The sequence below is a fragment of the Bombyx mori genome, chromosome 8 (genome assembly GCF_030269925.1).
Source record: "Bombyx mori chromosome 8, ASM3026992v2".
Lineage (NCBI taxonomy): Eukaryota > Metazoa > Arthropoda > Insecta > Lepidoptera > Bombycidae > Bombyx > Bombyx mori.
The window spans coordinates 2,337,872-2,356,714 of NC_085114.1; the positions used below are offsets into that span (position 1 = coordinate 2,337,872).

Consider the following 18,843-nt stretch of genomic DNA (forward strand, 5'->3'; position numbering starts at 1 on the left):
AAACTATCGGGAATAATAAAGCAAAAGTGTATACTATTTATTTCAAAGCAACTTACGTTCTATTCTTAGTAAAATCTATGTGCACGTTATCTATATCCTTATCTATCTATATGCACTCTATATAATTCATCTATTTGTTATTTATCTATGGCGTCGCCAACAAGCTGGATGCCACATCGAAAACAGACTATTCGCTATGGAAGGCTACCAAATACCTTAAACGTCCTATAAACCACCAACCTCCTCTACGGAAATCTGATGGAACTTGGGCCACTAGCGATCTAGACAAAGCTAAAGCCTTTGCTGAACACCTGGATAATGTATTTACACCAAATGCGATGGATAATTCGGCTATGCCTCCCAATGAATCGGAATTGAATGAGCATGTTATTGAGGTTCCTTTCAAAAAAATTAGTAAATCCGAAACAAGATCTGTCATAAAGAATCTTGACCCTAATAAATCACCAGGATATGATCTAATAACAGCAACTATTTTAAAAGAGTTACCTCAAGAGGGAATTACTTTCTTGACCCAATTATACAATGCTATTTTCAGACTTAAGTTTGTGCCTCACTTATGGAAGGTAGCTCAAATTAAGATGATACCTAAACCTGGAAAAAGTGGCGAGGACGTGAAATCTTATCGTCCTATCAGTTTGCTCCCTGTACCGTCCAAGATCATGGAGATTCTGTTTCTCGCAAGATTGAATCCTATTATTGAAACGAAAAAACTAATCCCAGATCATCAGTTTGGCTTTAGACGGAAACATAGTACAATCGAACAAATTCACAGACTTGTTGAATATATTAATAGAGCTTTTGAGGGAAAAAAATACTGCACGGCTGCCTTCCTAGATATATCTCAGGCCTTCGATCGAGTTTGGCATGAAGGACTTTTACTCAAAATTAAAAAGAAGATCCCTTCCAACTTCTATTTTTTCATTGAATCTTATTTGAGTAGCCGATATTATTTTGTTAAACACGGCGATGAAATATCGCCTCTCCATTCAATTAATGCCGGTGTTCCCCAAGGCAGTGTCATTGGCCCCACTTTATATCTATTGTATACAGCTGATTTGCCCGAAACTGATGGTACGATAATGGGAACTTTTGCTGATGACACCGCAATAATGACCATGGACGATGATCCAAACGAAGCCTCTTATAAACTACAGAACAGCCTTAATAATATCAACACTTGGCTAAAAAAATGGCGCATCAAAGCGAATGAATCTAAGTCTGTACAAGTTACTTTCACCACTCGAAGACAAACTTGTCCTGCAGTCACCTTGAATAATATAGAGATCCCGCAATCTGAAAATGCAAAGTACTTAGGGATGTACCTGGATAGGAGACTGACTTGGAGAAAACATATATTCACCAAGCGTCTTGCGGTGGGTCAGCAAATACGTAAATTGTATTGGCTTCTTAATAGAAAGTCTCAACTGTCAGTTGAAAACAAGCTTTTACTATACAAATCTGTTATTAAACCCATTTGGTCATATGGCATCCAATTGTGGGGTACTGCGTCAAACTCAAATATTGAAATCCTCCAAAGATTTCAATCAAAAACGCTCAGGATGATAGTGAACGCACCATGGTATGTTACAAATGAAAGAATCCATTATGATCTTGCCATAAGAAAAGTCAAACATGAAGTAATCCATCGAGCTAAAGCATATTGTGTAAGATTAACAAAAAATAAACAAAAATATAGAATAACAAAAAAAAAAAAAAAAAAAAAAAAAAAAAAAAAAAAAAAAAAAAAAAAAAAAAAAAAACTGGAGGTTTCGCAACAACCCACGGTCATTTGGTAAGGTGTGAACTTATTGTGGTACACTTCATTCACGGTTGTTTGCATAAGAGTTTGTGTATTGCGCAAACGCACGCTCTGAAATCGTGGTCAAAGAATGATAAAAAAATATGTTATTTTTTGTACATTATTACAAAGTTAAGTCGTACACTGTGTGCATTACTAATAAAAATCTTACGTTACGGACGTTTTATACCGGCTAGGGTACCCCTCCGCATCGTCCCATAAGGAACTTCGTTCTAAAAGCTACACTGCCCATTGTTTGAAAGCCGTCTAAAGGCCAACAACGAACAAAAGTATCGACGGAACCGAAGCGGCAAAAGGCCGAATGAATCATTATTCTCGTTCTCTAATGAACTTTTCCACGGAAAATTATTCTTTTTCGCGTTCTCCGTTTGCCTGACCGCATCGCATGTTGTTCGAGCAATAAACGCTATCTGTCCCGGCTGGTGTCAGGGCTGTGTGCCGCGGCTGCGGCTTTCGTAGGTTCAAATCCGACAACTGAACTTTATTTGTTTCGGTTTTATCATTTGTTTTATGGAACTCATGAAGTCGCGTTTAATTTTGTTTTGCGGAACCGTAAGCCGTTTAGCGTATAATAACTCGACCCTGTACACCGATGTTAGGTAAGATAGTGAAATACGTTTTGAAATATTAATTTGTCGTACCATTTTGTATTTTGACTGTTTATTGTTCCTTAGTGTTTTGCGCGTTCTTTGTCAATTATTTTTAACTGATTTAGCAAGCGCTTAATTACAAACTAAACCATGAAATGTTTTAGAAACTTCCATTATAATTTTTAAACACATTGAATAGTATTGTACTCTTTTTGTATGCTCGATCTTTTGTTCTTAATTACATAACGTAGTAAGCGCCATCCCTGATTATTTTTCACAAGTTTGATATACTGTTTCATGTTATTAATATAGTGCATGTGGTTGATTCTAAATCAAATGAAAGTGTCAGATAGATAGACAGAACTTTCGGTATCCACTAATACCTATATATTACGATGTCTTAAATTTAGATGGCTATTGTATCTGTTTTTATTATTATTTATTGCTTAGATGGGTGGACGAGCTCACAGCCCGCATGGTGTTAAGTGGTTACTGGACCCCATAGACATCTACAACGTAAATGCGCCATCCACCTTGAGATATGAGTTCTAAGGTCTCAGTATAGTTACAACGGCTGCCCCACCCTTCAAACCGAAACGCATTACTGCTTGACGGCAGAAATAGGCAGGGTGGTGGTACCTACCCGTGCGAACTCACAAGAGGTCCTACCACCAGTATAGATACCTATTGTAACTGTATGTAAGACGTATTGTTAGCTTCCACAGGTAGGTGGTTTCTTGTTTATTTTTGTCGCGGAGCAATATTATGTCCAGTTTGTAGATCTAGTCTAGTAGGATTGTAGTGAGATAGTCGTTATATAAAACATTTCCTTTGACACTTCGATATTACTTGTCAAGGCGAATGGTGACATTCACGTTGTGATCTCTGGGGGCTCTTAAACCCACTTAGCACTGTAGCGGATGAGGGCTGTAGGCATGCCAACCCGTCTAGCGTGATATTAAAACAAAGATGTGTGGTGTCGTGGGACACCGGATAGGAACGAACTTCCTTATTATAAAAATATTAATTTTAAGTTCTATTCGAGGAATAAAGAAAATATAACTGGAGGTTTCGCAACAACCCACGGTCATTCGGTAACGTGCGAACTTATTGTGGTACACTTCATTCACGGTTGTTTGCATAAGAGTTAGTGTATTGCGCAAACGAACGCTCTGAGATCGTGGTCAATGAATGATAAAAAAATATGTAATTTTTTGTACGTTATTACAAAGCTAAGTCGTACACTGTGTGCATTACTAATTTATACGTCATTACAAAGTTAAGTCGTACACAGTGTGCATTACTAATAAAAATCATACGTTACGGACGTTTTTTCCCGGTTAGGGTACCCCTCCGCATCGTCTCATAAGGAACTTTGTTCCAAAATTTATATATTAATACGTGAAGCAAAAACTTTGTATCCCTTTTTACGAAAATTGCGCGGACGGAGGAGTATGAAATTTTCCACACTTATAGAGAATATAGAGAAGAAGTGCACAATGCTGATATTTTTTTTAAATAATGCATAAAAGATACATTAAATCGATAAAGAAAACATTACACACACTACATACCATGTATTTGACGCACGCACGCATGCATACTATTTATTGTCAAACTTTTGTTTTTGACGTCTGTTCTCAAATTGAGAATAGATTAAATATTGTTTGTCTTTATTAATATTTTTTATAGTGTAGTCTTGGCGAAATTTGTGATTATAGAAGTATACAATACAATCATAATAGTATACAAACTTACAATTCCAATTAATTATAGTCGAATTTCGACTACTGCGGGACCTCTAGTCTAATTAGTTTTATCACTGTAATGCGCTTCAAAAATTTTCCTTGCACTTTGTTAACGTTGAGAAAGAGTACAAAAAAATACAATTATTTCTCAAGTCGGCGAATTCCGCATACTGTTGGCCTCCTAACAAATAATTTATACGCCAAAACTTCGAAATGCCTCTGTTTGAACGTCATTAAAGTTATTTATACGTTTTTAAACCTTGAGTATTGCTTAAAATACGTGCTGAATGCGAACAGGGATGAATTCAGTTGGACTATAGTTTTAAAAAGGTTTTTTTTTTCGTCTGTATACGTAAATTACCCAATTAATCTCTTATTTAAAATATTTACATATATAAAGCTGTGATCATGAAGTTGTTTGGAAATATAGTTTAAAAATATTTAATATTACCAATGACGATGAATACGAAACGAAAAACACTTTTAAATTATTCGTGTTAAAGTATTATTTGCTTGGTTTTTTATTGCTGTAGACGCGAAGGCAATTTGGGTCATAAGGTGTTTTGTTACGGCATACATGACTTATACATAGACATAGGAATATCAGCCATTGCGTCAAGAGAGATAATTTTTTTTTTGCATAGATGGGTGGACGGGCCACCTGGTTTTAAGTGGTTATCGGAGTCCATAGACGTCTACAACGTAAATGCCACCACCCACCTTGAGACATGAGTTCTAAGGCCTCACTTTTAACAGTACATCTCTATTATTTTTTTCTCAATCTATTACAAAGGCTGTTCTTGGCTTAATATTTAAATCAATTGTCTCAAGATAGGCAACTTTGACAGCTTGAGTTTAAAATCGCACGTGCCATCCAGACTGTAGAAGTGCCGACTTTCTCGGCAACCACATGCCATCTACAAGAGATTTTCATCTTAATGTGCAATCAAAAAATGCATAGAAAAATTTACGTTGTATTATCAACTAGCTTATCGTAAGACTACACTTAACATAGCTTTGGCAACGATCTATGCTCAGCAGTTGGTAACCTATATCTTTATCAGCATTCAAATTGTTTTCATACCGATTGTCAAAATTGGTTCAGGGACTTAGACGTGAAAACTTAACAGACACTTAATTCGTATTTTTTTTTATTGCTTAGTTGGGTGGACTAACTCACAGCCCACTTGCTGTTAAGTGGTTTCTGGAGCCCATAGACATCTACAACGTAAATGCGCCACCCACCTTGAGATACAAGTTCTAAGGTCTCAAGTATAGTTACAACGGCTGCCCCACCCTTCAAACCGAAACGCATTACTGCTTCACGGCAGAAATAGGCAGGGTGGTGGTACCCACCCGCTCGGACTCACAAGAGGTCCTACCACCAGTTTACACTTTTAGTATGAACAAGGTAATGTAAAAACTGAATGCGTCCCATTGAAAATTGATTCCATCGAGTATTATTTATTGAGTAGTTATCATGCAATTGTGCCAACTCGCAGATTGGTTTTGCATGTTTCCCTCAGGTTTCGATATCCTCATTAGTTTTACTGGCGTGATGCGACCGATTTTTTTCTAAAAAAGTATTTATCTTTTAATATAATAATATATTTTAGTATCTTTTAAAAAAGTCTATCTTCATTACTAAGATTCTAAGAGGGCCTTTAACAGTACTGGTGGTAGGTCCTCTTGCGAGTCCGCATGGGTAGGTACCATCACCCCGCCTGTTTCTGCCGTGAAGCAGTAATGCGTTTCGGCTTGAAGAGTGGAGCAGCCGTTGTAACTATTCTGAGACCTTCGAACTCATATCTCAAGGTGGGTGGCGGAATTTACGTTGTACATGTCTATGGGTTCCAGTAACCACTTAACACAACAAAAAAAAAAATGCCGCCATTGCCAGCTTCTTTTCATGTCAGCTACCACAGTGCGTGGCCAGATCAGCTTGGGACGGCCTATAATCCGCTTCCTCTGGAAGGGGGAACCCTGGGGTTCACATCGGGTGTCTATGGATGAAGCAAATTTATAGATTACAAAAAAAAACAAGCTAGAAATTATGTTTTTCCTACCTCTGCTGATAGCTTGAGAGGCTATTTCAGCTTCACCCTTACATGTAGGTGAGTTCACGGAGCTCAAACCGGAGTGTTGCTAACACTGGCCCTAGCAAGAGGAGTGCTTCGCAGAATCTATCCCCGGATCGGAAACGCGACCCACTAAGAAGATCCGGTAAGAAACTCAGTGGGCTGTGTCTGTGGGTTAATTCGCTCGTCGAGCCCTTCGTCGCAGGCCACGGGTTCGACGAGGACAGTAACCGGGGCAAAAATAAAAAATACATCCATATATATATTTATTACACAGGTTGCGTCGTCTACTCTGATGTAGATCTGATGAAACATCACTATTATTTAACTTAAAACAAAAAGGAATCGATAAGAAAGAAAAAGATAAACATCAAACTCTACAAAGCTCACAGTAAGCGCGGGTGTAAAGCAAAGCGTAGAGCTTGGAATCATAAATGAGAGGGGAGAGGAGCCCGCTGACAAATCGCTCGTGGTTTGGTCCCTCTTTATGGCCCACTATTTGTCTGCTTTACCGAGATTAAAAAGCTACAGGCGAAAAGGTTCGTTCACATTAACTCGACATTTCTCTTTTTTCTTAAACAAAGTAAAGGTAAGGAGCAAAATTGTTGAAGGATCATAGCATAGCGACATTTCATTTGATCGGATTGTTCGGAATAATGATAATACAGTAATTTGTTGGCTCACGTGGATGACACAATAAAATTCCATACATTTGCGTGCCAACATGCAATTATCCTAATATGAGTACATTATGAAGATGCTGCCAACGTGAGTATTCGTGAGCACTCGGGAGCATCAATTGGATATGCTGTCACGTTATGTAAATAGTTCACCATAACATTTTTTTATATTTTCAAAATAATCCTATTTTCGAACTCACGTCTGAAAATGTCACCTCTAATACCACTAATCCAAGCGAACTCCGAACTCTCGGCAGTAAAAATAATTTTCATAATTTCCGAATTATCCATTTTAATGTTTAATTAAAAGTATTACCCGACAGTGTGAACGCGGCTTTGTCTGCGAGCGTCCGAACCGTAAATTAATTTAATTGCCATTTTTCGAGATTAATTAATACGTGAACCTTGTTTCGGGTTAACAGCGTTTGTTTATTATTCATATTATTTTTGATTATGCAGTTGGCGACTGTTGTTTTACAAGCACCGGAGCTTTCGGGAACTTTGTGACTTAATTGTTATATGTATAAGTTTTGCAATTTTTTCTTTTTTTTTCAAACCTAAAAAATTCGGTTCGCCGAAATACTAACTACCAGGACGGATTCGCTACACAGGGTGTGTTTTTTTCATAACCCCGTAATGTATTAATATGAACTATATTTTTTGCGAGTCTTGATTGAATGTTCTTCGATTTATTCGACTTGGAAGTCATGTATTTATATAGTCGTATTAAATATAAGTCCAACTACATCTTATCTGGTAGACCACGGATGTTTTGACTGATACCGCTTGGATTTTTTCTGCTGCTTCTCAAAGTTCTTTTGGAGGTATAACGATGGAGAGAAGATCTTCCACCGAGCAGGTGATATTGCTCGGTAGACCGACGTTCCGAATGTTGTTGTTCGGAACTTGTATATATGCAAGCTCATCTTGAAAATGTCGTAAGCGAGATTCAGGCATCTATCTGTCAAATTACTTGTGTTCTGTGATGGCTACATTCTCAAAAAGCTTTTAAAACGAAGCAGACCGTGAATCGGGAATAAGCCGGTTATACTTAATAAAAATAAAAAAAAGAGTAAGAAAAAAAAAACACGCTTTTATAGAAAATCCAATTAAAAAATAGAAAATAAATTTTAATTAAAAATAGTGTAAGAAAAAATGATTTTATTATAAAAAAAAGCAAATTTCGAGTTAATCCGACGTTTTGAAGGGGGTCAAATTCTTTTTTTTTATTCCTTAGTTGGGTGGACGAGCTCACAACCTACCTGGTGTTAAGTGGTTACTGGAGCCCATGGACATCTACAACGTAAATGCGGCACCCACCTTGAGATATAAGTTCTAAGGTCTCCGTATAGTTACAACGGCTGCCACACCCTTCAAAACGAAACGCATTACTGCTTCACGGCAAAAACAGGCAGGGTGGTGGTACCTACCCGCGCGAACTCACAAGAGGTCTTACCACCAGTAAGTAAATCATGCTCAAAGATTCCGTTACATACTAACATACGTATGTAGCTAATAAAAGCGTATATGATAAACCATACTGTCTCATCCTTCATGAAATATGTACATTAAATAGAAAATACAGTTGACGGCTGCTATAATTAACCAATGACGGACGGACAGTCGAACAATAAAATAGCTACTAACATAGATCGTCTGGATTTATAGCACGATAGCGATTTATTTGCGTACCGGGTCATGAATCGGTGCGTTTTTGTTCGCGATATGTCGCCTCGTGACGTCATCAAAATTATTGCCAACCAAATGCTTTATTGTGACTGGGAACAAGGACGATGATAACTATAATCGTCTTTTTTTGGGGTTGAAGGTAGACGATTCCATTTCTTTATTGTTCGGGCCGTAAGAGGGACGATCCTTCTTCGAGGTGTCAGCGCCTAAGAGGCACGCGGGATATGTGGGACTTGACTAGACGATTCAATCTACCACTGCAATGTGCAAAATCTTTTAAAGAAAAAGTTTCGTGGTGACAGCGAAACAACGCAATTTGTATTATGGTTATGTATTGACGATTCGGTGAACCAACTTAGGGCCCACTTGATGGTGGTAGGACGTCTTGTAGACCCGCTCGGGTAGCTGCCACCATCCTGCCTATTTCTGCCGTGAAGCAGTAATGCGTTTCGGTTTGAAGGGTGCGGCAGCTGTTGTACTGTAAAAACTGAGACTTATAAGTCATGTCTCAAGTTGGGTGGCGGTTTTTACGTTGTAGGTGTCTATGGGCTTCGGTAACCACTTAACACCAGGTAGGCCGTGAGCTCGTCCACCCATAAAAGCAATAAAAAAAAATGTCGCGTGACAGCTGGAACTCATAGACATTACAACGTGAATACTGACATCTAACTAAAGCAACGAGACAACTAAGTTGAAATCTTAATTGTATTGAATAGTTGCTGTACCACACACTTCAAATTGCAACGCACGACGGTGTGTAATAGGCAAGATGGTGTTGCCGATGCCGATTTTTGCAATTTGCCCTACGGTCAGAAGTTGCCATTTTGGAATCACAGTACGCCGGTAAAATTTAAAGATAACTTATTATTTTGAAGAAAACAATGAGGCTTTTAGTTTCGTGAGTTACAGATTTACATTATTGTTCCAGGCCAAAAAGCGGCTCGATGCTGCTGTACAGCCGGAAGAAAGTGCGGTACCGACGCGATGGCTACTGCTGGAAGAAGCGCAAGGACGGGAAAACCACCAGGGAGGATCACATGAAACTCAAGGTCCAAGGCACGGAGGTTAGTGTGATTATATCTTTTGGTTAGCGTATTTGTTGAGGTGGGAACAGACAACACATCTGTTGTGGACAACACATCTGTTTGAAGTCAAGCGTTATCGTGTAGGAGCAGCGAAGACGAGTGATTTTTTTTTGTTCCTTAGATAGGTGGATGAGCTCACAGCCCACCTGGTGTTAAATGGTTAATGGAGCCCATAGACATCTATAACATAAATGCGCCACTCACCTTGAGATATAAGTTCTAAGATCTCAGTATAGTTACAACGGCTGCTCTACCCTAACTGAAACGCATTACTGATTCACGGCAGAATTAGGCAGGGTGGTGGTACCTTCCCGCGCGGACTCACAAGAGTTCCTACCTCCAGTAATAAATGGATTTACGATTAACACCGGTTGGTCGGGAATAGGCGAGACTCTTCATCATTATGTCCAATTCTTTACATATCCGCAATAGTGCTGGTGTCATTTAGTATGAGGCTGTGATGAATTATACCGGCACTAGACCACCAAACAGGTGTGAATTTTTTAGGGGTTTTCGTTTGGAGCATCACCTAGGTGCTAAAACAGGGTCTAATCAACATAATGATCGCATACATTTATCAAAAAGAATCAATTCTTCATGGCAAGCGACAAGGCCATTTGAAATCCAAGGCATACCTTCGGGCGTTCGTCGCGTTGACAATCGTTCAGTTCATGTGACTTGCTTATCAAAGTTTTTTTTCTTGGCCAATTTCAGGTAAATACACCAATACTGTTTTGATGCTAACTTTGAAAGCTGCTGTTAGCTCAGTATCGCTAGATTGAGAAGTCGTCGTGGCCTAACGGATAAGACGTCCGATGCATTCGTGTTGAGCGATGCACCGATGTTCGAATCTCAGGCGGGTACCAATTTTTATAATGAAATACGTACTCAACAAATGTTCACGATTGACTTCCACGGTGAAGGAATAACATCGTGTAATAAAAATGAAACCCGCAAAATTATAATTTGCGTAATTACTGGTGGTCGGACCTCTTGTGAGTCCGCGCGGGTGGGTACCATCGCCCGCCTATTGCTGCCGTGAAGCAGTAATGCGTTTCGGTTTGAGGGGTGGGGCAGCCGTCGTAACTATACTGAGACCTTAGAACTTATATCTCAAGGTGAAATGAAAGTAAGCGAAATGTGGCTAGACCTGAATCGCCTCACAATCTAGATTTCAGACGGCCGATGGCAGCCCATACTTAAATTTTAAGCGCTTTAGGGAGCTTACAAAATCTAGTTAGCTTTAGTACATTGTTAGGTTACAAAAGAAGTCAGTGTAATTTTGTTTTATTTTTCTTGTTGATCTAAGATATAAGGTTGTTTAAGCCTTAACACAACTGACGACCTTTTTTGTGCGTATTCTTTATGACTTGTTATTAGCTTAGTAATTGTGGCTTTAGCAGAATTGACGTGACAAACGAATCCGGATTTATAAGTTATTAAGAAATTTTAATTAACGATTTTCTTTCGGATCTATTGTTCTAGAAAGAAAAAAAAACATCGTTGGTGACTATGATCGCAATAAATATACGTTTTAACTGGGTTTTTTTTGCAAAAAATACACCAGCAAGCCATTTAAGGCAAATCATTGGCTTGGCAGTCTTAACTTAAACTTTAGGAAGTGTTTGGATGTAGCATTATATCTTTCATTACAACGGCATTCTCGAATATTCAATGATCATACTGTTGTCCAACCCCTTAAAGCAATGTAGCTCACAGAAAGAGAGGAACCATTGCTTTTATTAGTTTAATTATTTCGTAATTAGGTCAACAGACTTACGAATCGTCTAGATAAGTATTCGTTTCCAGAAACTCTACATATCTCAATGTGACTGTCATCGCTCACTTTGAAATATGAGGTTGAAGTATCTGTTGTATTGTATAACGACTGTTTTTCGGTAAACGGCCGTCTGGTGTAGTGGTAAGTGACATGGTCACTACACAAGGGGGTCGCGGGTTCGAATCCCGCCAAGGGAAGATATTTGTATGATAAATATAAATGTCTTTTCCAGGGTTATGGATCATCATCATCATCATCATTTCAGCCTATCGCCGTCCACTGCTGAACATAGGCCTCTCCAATAGATTTCCAGTGCGACCGGTTCATTGCCACCTGCATCCAACGAGACCCAGCGCTTTTTACTAGGTCGTCGGTCCATCTAGTAGGTGGCCGTCCCACACTGCGCTTGCCAGTACGTGGTCGCCACTCCAGGATCTTTCTGCCCCATCGACCGTCCTCTCTTCGTGCTATGTGGCCGGCCCATTGCCACTTCAGTTCACTAATTCTACGGGCTATGTCAGCAACCTTCGTTCTTCTACGGATCTCCTCATTTCGGATTCGATCCCGTAGAGAAATGCCGAGCATAGCCCTCTCCATAGCTCGCTGCGTGACTTTGAGCCTTCTAAAAAAATCCCTAGTGAAGCACCAGGTTATGAAGGGTTATGGATGTATATTAAATATATTATTATGTATGTGTATAATAAAAATCTTACATTTATATCCGTTATCTGGTACCTGTAACACAAGTTCTTTACGAACTTAGCACGGGACCAGTTAACGTGGCGTGATTGTTAGTAAATATTTATTTATTATTATTTATTAAAATAAGCGTGATTTTGGTACCGATCCGTGCAGACTCACAGCGTATTTGTTGATACTTGACTTTTTTAAATTGCAAATCTGTTCCACTCTTCAGTCAGTTTTTGGCATTGTCAAGTAACCTGACTGAGCTATTCTAGACTGTGCCAGACCCGTGCTACTTGCTCGAACATTACATTACCGAGAATTTCTTTAGTGGCTGATGTTTTTCGCCTTGACTATAAATAAATTGCCGTGGGTGAAGGTGAAAAAAAGTGCCTACGTAAGATGAAGGTAGTTTAAGAAACGCGTTACCTTGAATTAAAGATTCCGTTACAAGCAGGGAATTTTATGGTGTCGTATGTATCAGTATCCTGCTTATATGCTTCTGGCAGGCATTTTCATGTTTTGGTTCGATAGATAAGTATAGCTAGGGTGCTTATGATATGAAAAAAATTTCATGTCCCAAATCGCGCACCGGGTTTCGTGAACTGCGAGCCCTGATGGATATTCAAAACAAGGATCCGCTCCTGACCATAAAAAGTCCAGTCGAAGTCACCATCGAAATGTATAAATTTAAACGAAGGTAGCAATCGCCGGTCGTGCCGAAAAAAAAATTGGATCAATTAAATCGCGATGCGGTTGATCCAATTAATTGATTCCGATAACGGATGCTTTCATAACATGCGTGCATTGATCTCTCTTGATGTATGACTCTAAGCGCTGGGATTTGTTCAGGCTTTTATTTATTGATACTAGCTGACCCGGCAGACTTCGTAGTGCCTCAATCGATAAATAAAAGACCTAAGCTTTCGTATAAAATTAACTTAAAACAAACAAAATGAATCCGTCCGACGGGGGACACCTCAAAGGAAAAACAAAATTGTTAATTTTATTTAACTCCGAGCATTTTCATATTTAAATCTACCTTTTTAAACCTTCTCTGGACTTCGACAAATAATTCAAGACCAAAATTAGCCAAATCGGTCCAGCCGTTCTCGAGTTTTAGCGAGACTAACGAACAGCAATTCATTTTTATATATTACGGGATTAATGAAATTATTATGCTCGTAAATTACCGTGTAAAGTTCGCTTACACGAGGCGATGTCTTAACAAAATGCAATTAAATTTATTCCAATCCAAATATTTAAATGGGATATACACTTTATTACTGGTGGTAGGACCTCTTGTGAGTCCGCGCGGGTGGGTACCACCACCCTGCCTGTTTCTGCCGTGAAGCAGTAATTCGTTTCGGTCTGAAGGGTGGGGCAGCCGTTGTAACTGTACTTGAGACCTTAGAACTTGTATCTCAAGGTGGGTGGCGCATTTACGTTGTGGATGTCTATGGACTCCAGTAACCATTTAACACCAGGTGGGCTGTGAGCTCGTCCACCCATCTAAGCAATAAAAAAAAAAACACGAGTGAGACATTGCCAACGATTCTCAAATTTTCCTATTTTTTTTTTATTGCTTGGTAATTTACATTTATATATGATATGTATGTATTTGTAATTTAATATAAATTTCATTGCACCTACCATTTTTTATTCTGCACTACCTTTGGTTGACTGGTAGAGAATGTCTTAGGCATTAAGTCAGTCCAGTGTAAATTTTAAATGAAGTGTAATTAAAAAATAAAACAAATAAATAATTATTAAGTCATTCGTAAATCGATACCTATTTGCGTTAAAAAATGGTAGGAGTTGTGTAACGAGTAATTAAAGAATAAAACAGTTGAATAGCACATCTTAAATATGCTATAAAGCTATAGTATCCTTGAGAGGATATTATATAAAGCTATAATATCCTCTCGAGGAAAAACTTCAGAAACAGTTTATCGGCTCAGTGAAACCGTTCAAGTAATATTGACAGATTCATCACCCTCGAAAAGTTTTAAAGATCCGAATTTACTTTCGCCGGAAACTTTTCAACTTTTATAATTCCATGTTCGAATCATCTGCCATAAAATCATTATTGACCTATAAGGGATTCAATGGAATTACGATGTTAACGTAATTAAGAGAAAGAGAGAGAGAGAGAATTCTTTATTGTACACCAAAAAAATAAACAATGCGAAATATTATTATTTCTCAGCTCCACAAAGATTCTCATCACTAACGCCCCCGCAACTGGTGTAGGGAGTCCAACACTCATATAAATATTAGCCTATCCATTAAGTACATGTATTTTCTACATGGATACCAAGTTTCAAGTCAATCGGATGCATGGTTCAGTAGTTATAACGGAACATCCGTTAAAACCACTGTAGATTTATATTTAATATAGATATTTCAGTCGCATTTCTTTGACTATCATTAGTGTAATCGTGTACCTTACGACGGCACGGAACGGGCCTTGGGACGAACTGCCCGGGCAGAAGCTCCCTATCTTATGAGTTAGGGGTGATTGGAAGCTGGGGTGTTGGTGTAAACGGAACACAGTGACATTTAAATAGACCTAATAATTTTTAATAAGGGGTTGCCATGGCGGTGACCGATGCACGCTTTCTCAGCTGTTACTTCTTTTTTCTTTTCTTCATCTTCACCTTTTTTTTATTTACTGCACTTATAGATGCAGGCAAGTATACGACCCACCTAATGGTGAGTCGTTACCGTCGCTCATGTACTTTGGCAATGCCAGGGGCAGAGCCAAGCCGCTGCCTATCGTTAAGTTCTCTTCACGAGCCTCGTTTGAAGAAGGACATGTCATAGCGCTAGGGAAACACTGTGGAGGGGAGCTCATTCCAAATCCGAATGGTGCGTAGGAAAAAAGATCTTTAGATCACTGTGGATGAACGTAGTGGCTCCAGGTAGTATGGATGAACTCTACTCCAATGGCGGGCGGTGCGATGGCAAAAACGCGATGATGGAAATGACTCAAACTAATCACCTTTCACTCTTCCATTGTCCACCTTCCATTATTCAACCACCTTCCAATTCTTTGTTTGTTTTAATTTTATATTTTTCTAAATAGGACTAGAGTTTAAAGCAGTCGTCAATATAGGGTACGCGCACTCTACTCATTCTAAAGCTAAAGACGAATAGCGTTGTCGCGTTGACATTTGAGGCGTTTAATACCAAATGAACATACTAATTTACACTTAACTTGACCGTCTGAGCGATACCGCGCTATCCACTTGGAGCTAAGCCAGTGCGTGGCACAAGCTAGGAACGCTAAGCGAGTTTTTTTTTTAATAATTGGTCCACGTTGAGAATTGATTTAAACTTTCGCGGCTACTTGCATATAAAAAATATAATTTAATCGGTTCTTTTCATGATTTCTAAATTTAAGAAGCTCATTGAATTTAATTTATCTTTTTTTTTTCATTGCTTACGTGGTTGGACGAGCTCACGGCCTATCTGGTGTTAAGTAGTTACTGGAGTCCATAGACATCTACAACGTAAATGCGCCACACACCTTGAGATAGACGTTCAGTATAGTTACAACGGCTGCCCCACCCCTCAAACCGAAACGCAAAACTGCTTCACGGCAGAAATAGGCAGGGCGGTGGTACCTACCCGTGCGAACTCACAAGAGAACCTACCAACAGTCTCTTTAGTAAAGTCTCAAATTGGTTCCTGTAGGCTGACCACGAGGATATTCCAGTACCTCCTTATCTCGCTGCCGCTGCTCCTCCGGTCGCCTAGCTAGTTCTTCGTGGCGGGTAGCCTATTCTTGTAAGCACAATGTACGAAAAAAAACTTTTTTTTAAGTTTTCAATTGATAACAGTAAAACCGATACAGTGAGCTATAGACTGTGTGCGCGTATTTATAAGGGTTTGTACACAGTACTGCGATGCGACGTTGCATCTTAAAAGTCTACGAGCCCGATGCGCAAGAACTTGCGAATTGATTCGCATCGCGCATTCCTGCAAGGATTGCGGAATTGAACGCCAATTGTGGAAGGGAAACGCCTTGCCGCACGAAATCGCGTAGTTATGTGTGTTGCGAATTCGCATCGCGCTGATTCGCAGTTTTGTGTGCAAACCCTAAATCCTTCATTTATTTTAAGCGTATAAAACATAAAAAAATACATTAAAATCAGAGCAGAAAATTGCATATAAAATAATGCTCAAACTCAACTCTTACCTTTGCCTTTATATGCATAAATACACAGACAATAACTTGACTTGGCCCGCTAGTGACTTGGGCCACAACGGGAACAAAGCACGCAAGACGGCCAGTGGCTTATGTGCAAAAAGCAGGTGGTACATTGCGATATACCTGGAAGCAGCAGGTTTACTCTCGCAGATTATGTGACCAGTACCACGCTAGACAATTCACTTTGTATTTACGGCTCAATATATTTCGCACTATCTCACCGCAGACGTTCGTTTGTTTATTTTCTTTAGCGAACCGTAAGATTAATGATTCTCTTTAGTATTATTTAAGTGAACGTTAGCAGATCTTCATTCTAGGATATAATTGGAGTCGTATTAAAGAGCGTTCGCATCTTAAACTAGATTTCGGAAAAACTAACAAGTGACATTGCTGTAGTTGAATTTTTTTTATAATTACCGAATTATCGTAAAAGGTCAAGAAATAAAAATGATTAATGTATTGCGAGAAAGGTTAGGTGAAAGGGTTCATCAGGTGGGCTGATGTTAATTATACTGGTGGTAGGACCTCTTGTGAGTCCGCGCGGGTAGGTACCACCGCCCTGCCTGTTTCTGCCGTGAAGCAGTAATGCGTTTCGGTTTGAAGGGCGGGGCAGCCGTTGTAACTATACTGAGATCTTAGAACTTATATCTCAAGGTGGGTGGCGCATTTACGTTGTAGATGTCTATGGGCTCCAGTAACCACTTAACACCAGGTGGGCTGTGAGCTCGTTCACCCATCAAAGAAATAAAAATAAAAAATTGGTTACTAGAGCCCACAGGCATCACACGAGTCAGCACGGATACCATTAGTCATCTCGAGATCTTAGGTTCTTAGTTACCATAGAATATTTTAAGTGATTCTCTTGTACCATTCGTGTTGAAGTCGTCGTGGCCTAAAGGATAAGACGACCGGTGCATTCGTATGTAGCGATACACCGGTGTTCGAATCCCGCAGGCGGGTACCAATTTTTCTAATGAAATACGTACTTGACAAATATATGATACAATTTTGGCCTTATGTAATTATCTAAATGTTGATACCGAATAATATTCTGAATACAACGTACAAGCAGTTTAATATTCACAAAAAAAAGATGTGTGGTGTCGTGGGACACCGGATAGGAATAAAGTTCCTTATACTTTTCAGTGACGGTTGTTTGCATAAGAGTTAGTGTATTGCACATACGAACGCTCTGAGATCGTGGTCAAGGAATGATAAAAAATATGTTATTTTTTGTACAAAGCTACAAAGTTAAGTCTTACACTGTGTGCATTACTAATTTGTACGTTATTACAAAGTTAAGTCGTACACTGTGTGTATTACTAATAAAAATCTTACGTTACGGACGGGTACCCCTCCGCATCGTCCCATAAGGAATTTCGTTCCAAAAAACTTCAAAGCAACTAAATAAAACAGTTTGAATTTTCAAAGAGACTAACCCAAACCAAGAAATCTTTAATGACTCAACACTTAATACGTTAAAGCCAGTACTACAAAAACCCGAACTATTTACGCGAATAAAGCAAGTCTTACATTAAATTAAGCGCGGAGTTTCCGTGTATTTACTACGCCACAAGGCCGCAAGATATATGCTACCATCTGCCTCCCGGTCTTTATTGTTCGAGACTATTGTTTCTGGATATTTTTGTTGCTTTAGATAGCTAAAAATTCACACCGATATCACAAAGTGAATGGTGCTGGTCACCTTGAGACGTGAGGACGAAGAGAATTGCTACGCGCTGGGGTTCGGGATAAATACAACTTTCAGCGAAGTACAAATTAAAATTCTATTTAACACTTTCGCTTCTTCCACTTTGCTTCAAGCGATCCGTATGAGACTACGTCCCATCTCTGCAACGCTTTTATAGCCGATACCACATCCCTAGAATTATCGAGAATATTCCACACAAGTCTAGTACTGTGTTTCCGCTATCTGACAATAGATAGCGTTGTACTTCTCGAGCGTTCTAGATCCTTTAATATTCGTTCGACTATTCGGCGATAGATGGCGTTACTCTTACCGGCGTAAAAGTATTGTAGTACTGTTTTTCTTTTGCAAACCCAAATGCATCATTACGACAGAGTGAAAATACTGGGCGGGGTATGTCAGAGTTGAACTGACTAAAACATGAAACAGAACTCATGACAAGGCAACAGAACCAGCGTGGGTCGAGGATAGCCGGCCTTCCATCACCCGGATGCTCTTGCGTAAAACGCGTGCAGAGTAGCTTGCACGTCGTCTTCTTAGGTCCCCCTCGCCGGTCCCCAGACCGACATGTGAGGGGGACCCGAAACACTTAGAGGGCCAGGGCTTGGGCGAGATCCGCCTCCCTGACCCCCGCTCGACGGCGGCGGGATTGTGCGTCTCTCACGCGCCTCGCCGCCTCCTTCTGCGAGATGGTGCACTCGCAGAAGTCGAGCATCGCCTTCCACGACTCGTCGTCGCCGAGCAT

At 39.5% G+C, this 18,843-nt stretch overlaps 1 protein-coding gene across 2 annotated transcripts in view; it reads left to right on the plus strand.

Annotated features, from left to right (window-relative positions):
* The window catches only part of LOC101735868 (calmodulin-binding transcription activator 2), a 266,028-nt gene that overhangs the window by 175,418 nt on the left and 71,767 nt on the right, over window positions 1-18,843 (plus strand). For both annotated transcript variants that reach the window (XM_062669648.1, XM_038012539.2), the window contains exon 5: window positions 9,554-9,689. In XM_062669648.1, coding sequence (XP_062525632.1) covers window positions 9,570-9,689 — 120 coding nt within the window. In that variant the 5' untranslated portion in view covers window positions 9,554-9,569. The remainder of the gene's footprint in view (window positions 1-9,553; window positions 9,690-18,843) is intronic.